General features: G+C 37.3%; 1 protein-coding gene across 1 annotated transcript; it reads left to right on the top strand.

Moving 5' to 3' along the window:
* The first annotated feature begins 1,314 nt into the window (after window positions 1-1,314).
* ROPGAP3 (Rho GTPase activating protein with PAK-box/P21-Rho-binding domain-containing protein) lies at window positions 1,315-5,571 on the top strand. Its single transcript, XM_086235329.1, has 5 exons — window positions 1,315-2,108; window positions 3,259-3,379; window positions 3,480-3,599; window positions 3,954-4,184; window positions 4,788-5,571. Exons 1-5 carry the CDS (start codon window positions 1,621-1,623, stop codon window positions 5,328-5,330), a joined length of 1,503 nt encoding a protein of 500 aa, XP_086091455.1. The 5' UTR covers window positions 1,315-1,620; the 3' UTR covers window positions 5,331-5,571.
* Window positions 5,572-6,587: the final 1,016 nt, after the last annotated feature.

Raw genomic sequence — 6,587 nt, 5'->3', positions numbered from 1 at the left:
CAGGCAGAGTCGACACCCCATTTCATTTTCCAGATACTAAATAAAATCCAAAGCCTGTTTCATTGTCTCACCAAAAAATTCCAAATCTTGCGAATTCCCAACATCAAACATGAATGGTGAATAGTTTCTCCTCCAATTATTTGGAAATTGGGGGAGAAACTTCCAATTTTTTTGTTGGAAAGTTGATTCAGCTGAATTGGTAGTATTTTAGAGTTTAATGAGGATGAGGAGAAATCCAAGTCAAAGAAATTGTACAACAAGTCTCTTAAGCACGTGGAATAGATGGATAACCACATTAATATACTTTATAAACTTATTTTATACAACATTTAGTCAAGGACATGTACTTCTTTAATTGCACTCTATTACCTAAGCAAGAGGAACACTATGTTGAACACATTATATAATAATAAAAGGATTTGTTTTTAACAATTTTATGTATCACGCAAGTGCTTAAGTGACATATTCATAAATTTTGCTCCTATACGTGTTGTCTTGTCCTATTACGTTAGAAGTAGGAACATGCTCTTTGAGATATTTTATCAAAATCCTTTAATTTAATTTTTAAAAGAACAATTTAAACAAATAATCGAAAAATAGCTTAGTGAACTGTGAATTGTAAACTATTTGCATGTGTCTTATTTGATCGGATTGCACAAATTAATATGCGAGTCCGTTTTTAATATATCATACAATCTTATTTAATGGTGAAAAATTTATACCATATAACAGAAATTTTCCGAATACTCATCAATCAATTTACACACTTTCCGTCCAAAACTCCATTTGCATAGAATAATGTGCCAATCACGTGCTCTCCTTTTTCAGGGCAAAATAATCACTCTAAAGTCTAAACTATACCTTAACTCCACGCACGTTTCAGTCATAAACATGTTTATTTGATTTCAATCTAAATTGACTGAACAATCTTAATTGGCAAAATTGAAAAAAATATGGGGACTAAATTTTTTAAATTTGAAGTCTGGAGACCAAACTAATACAAGTATAATAATCTGAGACCAAATTGACATTAATCCCATAATATTATTGATAAGACTAGTGACATCATATATTCATATGTACAAGAAGTTTTGACCATAAAAGTGGGATTCTTCAAAAAATGGATAGCTCTTCACGTAGAGTGATGGCCCATGTTCATTCATGCCTTGCTTATACAATATCAATATCTGTATCATTGTTAGATATATTTTAACCACACTTGAGTATATAACTTCCAAACTATACACTCACTCTTATATCTCTACTTGTCTACTAGTGTCTCTCTCTCTCACGCGCAACGCGCACACAAGAAAGAAGAGAAAATTTGACAGAGAGATGGAACAAAAAGAAAAGGCAAAATAGTCTCCATCACCCTCACCACGATACCCTCTTCCTCTTCAACTCAACCCAATAATCATTCAATTTCTTTCATTCCCTCTCTTCCAAGCAACCCTCTTTCTCTCCCACCTCTTCCTCACCACTATCACACCACACCACACCAAACTCACCTTCCCTCTAAATAGCTTACCCCCCATTCATTTTTTTATTCTACTCTCTCTCTTTCTCTCTGTTAGTATTTTTTTTCTTGTTTCTTGATTTTTGTTCTGGTTGGAAAGCAGAATGGCTCGGCTATTCCGATCCAAATCTTGCGGACTCGTCGGCCTCACTGAGTTCGACATTGCCCCTCCAAGCCCATTTTCCCACCACCACAAAAACGACTACGGTGAAGAAGAAGAAGAAGAAGACAAAGGCCAGGAATTTGAGGACGAGGGTGATGAAGATGAGATTCTAAGCAACCCCATGTCGACCCCATTTCTTAGTCCGACGAGTAGAGCCAATGGGAACAATCAAGGTCGAGACTTTCATGCTCACAATGGTCACAACCAGCAGCAGCACCAGTTTGCTATACTGGATATTTTGGTGGCTGCTCTGAGGAAGTCTTTGATAACTTGCAATGTGGAGAGGGAGGACGTCTCTTCCTCTATCGATATCAGTTGGCCCACTGAGGTCAGGCACGTTTCGCATGTCACCTTTGACAGGTTTAATGGGTTTCTGGGTTTGCCCACTGAGCTTGAGCCTGAGGTCCCCAGGAAGGCACCTAGTGCCAGGTGAGCTCTTTTTGGATATTTTATTTTTCTTGCGTTGAATTGCTTGAGGATGAATTTGGGGAATTTCTAAGTGACTTGGCAATGTGAAAATTTTGGACCTTTGGATTAGTTTGAAGTAACAATTGTCTGAATTTGAAACTTGGACAAATTCAAGTTCATTCATACTTGCATTTTGTGTGTGTTTTTAATTGCTACTTTGCATTTGATTTGATTATGGAATGGAAATTTAATGCCGTTCTATTTTTCTCCTGCACTCTAATTCTGTTTTTGTGAATCCTGGTCTTCCTTTGTATTCTCTTTTTGAACTCTGCAATTTTTAGTATGGTGGATATCCCGGCTTGTAAAAATTGGTCTTTTTGATTTGAGCACACAAGGAACGGTTACCATAAGATGCTCCTGAAGACAATTTAATCAGAGTGGCTGGCTTTAAATGGCCTTTTTGTTAAACACAGAAGTGTCTAGAACAAGGTTATGAATCCCCTTCCATATGTTAAATCACAACCATTACCGCTTTAACTTTTCTCCTCAAGAACAGAGTTTCCCTTTACTTCATGAAAATTGGCATTGATTTGATTGAAGTTCATATTTGGGGAGGAAATTTAGAGGATCAAAGATGTAGGAATGAGGATTTTGAGAAGTAGAAAGATGATGTGATTTTGACAAAGGCTTCTATTAAGTTAGATTGTTTTACATTTATGGTCTTAATAACCCTTGCTTCCTGCCGTATGATAGCTTTTGCTTATTCTGCCTTGAATTTACATTTACTCTATTGAAGTGTTGGATAGGCACTTAGGCAGACAAAGGAAAGTAACATCGAAAATTTATTTTCGTAATTTTATTTTCATAATGTTAGGTTTCATTTGGAGTGGTTCTAATCATCAATGCAAACCATTTGGTCTGTTCAGTTTGCACTGGTGAAGATTGTTTTAAAATGATCTTATTTTGCTAATGGTTTGCATGGGGTCGCATTTGTTTTCCTTTTCATTTTCATGAGCAAATTGTCCTACAAAATTAATATCTGAAGGTAGATTTGGGTGACAATGTATATGGACTTTGCGAGATGGAACTTCCTGTTTCAGCAGTTTGAATAAATGTCTTACATCCTATTTGACTATTGCCTAAATGGATACACTGCTTTTTTGTCATCCAGTGCAAGTGTGTTTGGTGTCTCTGCCAAATCAATGCAGTGTTCTTATGATGATAAAGGAAATAGTGTTCCAACAATACTTCTTATGATGCAAAAGCGATTGTATTCAGGAGGAGGCCTTAAAGTAAGTTTGCAATTTGAATCAGTAGCTAAGTTTTATTTGTAGGCATTTCGGTACTTCTAACAAAATATGAGTTTTTATTTCATTCTTGTTCTGCTTAAAGGTAGAAGGAATTTTCAGAATAAATGCTGAAAATAACCAAGAAGAGCGTGTTCGGGACCAATTGAACAAAGGTTTAGTTCCACATGGAATTGATGTTCATTGTTTAGCAGGTTTGATAAAGGTAAACATATTTGACATTTCTCAGAGAAACTCCTCCACTATAACCTCTTGAAATATATAGCCACCAGCTCCTCCCTCAGGTGTTTAGTTATGCTTGAATGGTTGTGGATTTTTAGTTGTCTCTTTCAGCTTTCAAAATCACGAAATGTTCTCACCAAAAGAAGAATCGAGAAATGTCAAGATCTTCAATAAACCCTTTTGAATTGAACCTTTCAATTATGATATCTAAGCTTATGTCTACAATTTTTGGTTTGTGCTCTACTGCTCTCATTTCTTTTTCCTTTTATTGTTCTCAACTTAATTTTCCTTGTTTTACTAATGGGTGCTCCCTCCTCTCCCCTACTTAAACGTGTAGGCATGGTTTAGAGAGCTTCCTACAAGGGTACTTGATTCACTCACACCAGAACAGGTGATGCGCTGCAACACGGAAGAAGACTGCATGGAACTGGTAAAGTCACTTCCCCCAACAGAAGCTTCACTGCTTGATTGGGCTATCAATTTGATGGCAGATGTTGCGCAACATGAACAGCACAACAAGATGAATGCACGCAACATTGCTATGGTTTTTGCACCTAACATGACCGAGGTTTGTAGCATTTGGTTTAACATGGTTGTTTATTTTTTGTATTGCATGTGAAATGTATCTGGTTGCTATATAAGTTTGCCTCTGTTAGCTTAAAATTTGTCCATTTTCAGTAGTGATTAACCCTGATGGTTGTTATAGCAGCTCCTGATATCTACCCGTGTCAATTTCCTGGAAAAGATAAATGAAATGTTGTTCCTCGGACCCCCAAGGTGGGTCAAGTTGGTTGGGACTTGGGACAACACATTTTAGATGGAAGGCCCTGGTTGGACTCCCACAATAATACCTTGTTAATTACCTGAGACCTAGGTCAAGTGTAGGCCTGGGATTTTGGGGGGGTTTACCAGGCCCACTCACTAGAGGATAAGATAAGTCAGGGTTCCACATCATCAAAAAATTGCTGTTCCTTGGATAGCTAATATGGCTAAAAAGGCGTGGCTGTTGTTACAAAATTTAAACCAAGTTTATTCTAGCCAGGATTCACAGTTTTACAGTTTTGCAACAGGTGCTAACTACTGGTCTGTGATTGTAATGACCATAAGACGATCCTCTTTGTTCACATTCAAATATGATTTTGCTATGGCTAAACAAGAATTATTGTTGCAGATGGCAGATCCTTTAACTGCATTGATACATGCAGTTCAAGTTATGAATTTCCTCAAGACACTAATTTTAAAGATCCTGCGTGAGAGAGAGGAATCAGCTGCTGAGGGTAGGCTGCAGTCATCATGCTCAAAATCTCCCAACCACAACTGTGACCTAACTCATTCAGTTATGGGTGAATCCTGTGGGAAGACTCTAAATACCCCTGCCACCAAGGGACCTGTTCATGATAGCTCATTAAGGACTACAATTTTGGACAGCCCAAAAGCCAACATTGATGAGAAACTTTGGTGCTCTCCGACAATGAGTGATGAGGAAGATGAACTTGAATCCAAATCACATAGCAGCACATCTACTAACCATGCACTCGAGTGTTCGGAAAATGGATGTAGAGGTGGATATGAAACTGGAGACTGGTTAAGTTTGAGGAAAGGAGTGCGGAAGCTATGCAGCCACCCGGTGTTTCAGTTGAGTAAGCCGGCTAAGAAGGATGCAAATATGGAGATTGTAAATACTAGGGGAGGAGGTGGAGAGGCATGGGCATAGAAATGAGAAGCTGGGAAGTCTGTATTTTGTTCATATGTTGTTTGTGGGTTTGTGTAAACATTTGTTTAGCATAGATGTTAGTGTTTTGTTGATTCTCTAGACAGATAAAATGTTTGGAAGGAGCTAAGTAGAGGTCTAGTGAAATGGATAGTGGACTCTTTCAAAGGGAGTCGGGACAACCTTATATGATTTAATTCATAACTCTGTGTGACTTAATATCAATGTTGGAGATTTGATTGAAGTGTAAGGATGGTGCTACCACAAGTTGAGCTGCAAAGGGTTTTGTTCCTTTTCTTTCTTCTTGTTCTTCATAATAGGAATAAAATAAGAATAATACTAGATATCTCAAATTTGGATCATAAACGAAGTGGCCATGTATGTGTCAGTGTTTTACTTATTGTAAATAAATGAATTTAGAGTGGACATTGCATAAATCAATGAAAAGTATTACATATATTTGAAATCCAAATTTGGGTTCCTTAGCAATACGCATTAAATGAACACATCCACTCGATGTGATTGGGTTTGGGGTTAAGGTTTTCGGCACATGTGGACCCTGAGAGTTAGAGGTAATATAATGGCTAATGTTCCAACAGCAAATGCCAATTGGATGTATTTATGGGCCTAAGCCCAATATGCTTTTCATGCCATAGTCTTCTATTTGTCCCAAGGGCCAAGCCCAAAAACAGACCTCGGTCCAGAAGCAGAAGACCAACAGATTTTAATCTGGTTTGAGAATGAGCCCAAAATTTTTGTACATCTTTTGTTTGTAAACTCTTCACTGTGCCACAATTGGCCTACTGGGTTTCTACACTCCGACCCTTCAAAGACTTAGGCCGATTTCTTTTTTACTTTTTTAAAGAAAAAAACTCTCTTAAGTTGAGGGAGGTCTTAATCAAACTCCTCATCCTCTAAATGTTGTGATGATTAAAAAAATTAATAACAAATGCGCACTAAAAAGTCCAAATGATGATCTGTTCTTTTTTTGGGGGAGCTAAGGTGTTAATTATGGGAAGTGACGTAGGAAATGTAGTGGTAAAGATTTTATTTGACAATAAAGTCATGATGTTGGTCCCAAATCTTTGGCATAAGATACTGCTAATTACATTTTAGACAGCATCTTTGTCTCTCTTAGAAACAATCAATTACATTTTCAATTGCTAAGATTACTGTCCTCACAATTATAGAGCCAGCTGATTTCTTAACAATTAGAACCGGTAGAATCTTGACATCTGTATCCTCAACATTAACAACAAT

Source organism: Dryas octopetala, chromosome 3, assembly GCF_963921425.1.
Source record: "Dryas octopetala chromosome 3, drDryOcto1.1, whole genome shotgun sequence".
Taxonomy (NCBI): Eukaryota; Viridiplantae; Streptophyta; class Magnoliopsida; order Rosales; family Rosaceae; genus Dryas; species Dryas octopetala.
The sequence above is the reverse complement of the archived record's forward strand: the minus strand, read 5'-3'. Positions and strand labels throughout refer to the sequence as shown.

Coding starts and splice junctions, on each gene's coding strand:
- ROPGAP3 (XM_086235329.1), top strand. CDS start 1,621: ATGGCTCGGCTATTCCGATCCAAATCTTGCGGACTCGTCGGCCTCACT. Junction 3,380..3,479: donor ATTCAGGAGGAGGCCTTAAA/GTAAGTTTGCAA, acceptor TTCTGCTTAAAG/GTAGAAGGAATTTTCAGAAT. Junction 4,185..4,787: donor TTGCACCTAACATGACCGAG/GTTTGTAGCATT, acceptor TTATTGTTGCAG/ATGGCAGATCCTTTAACTGC.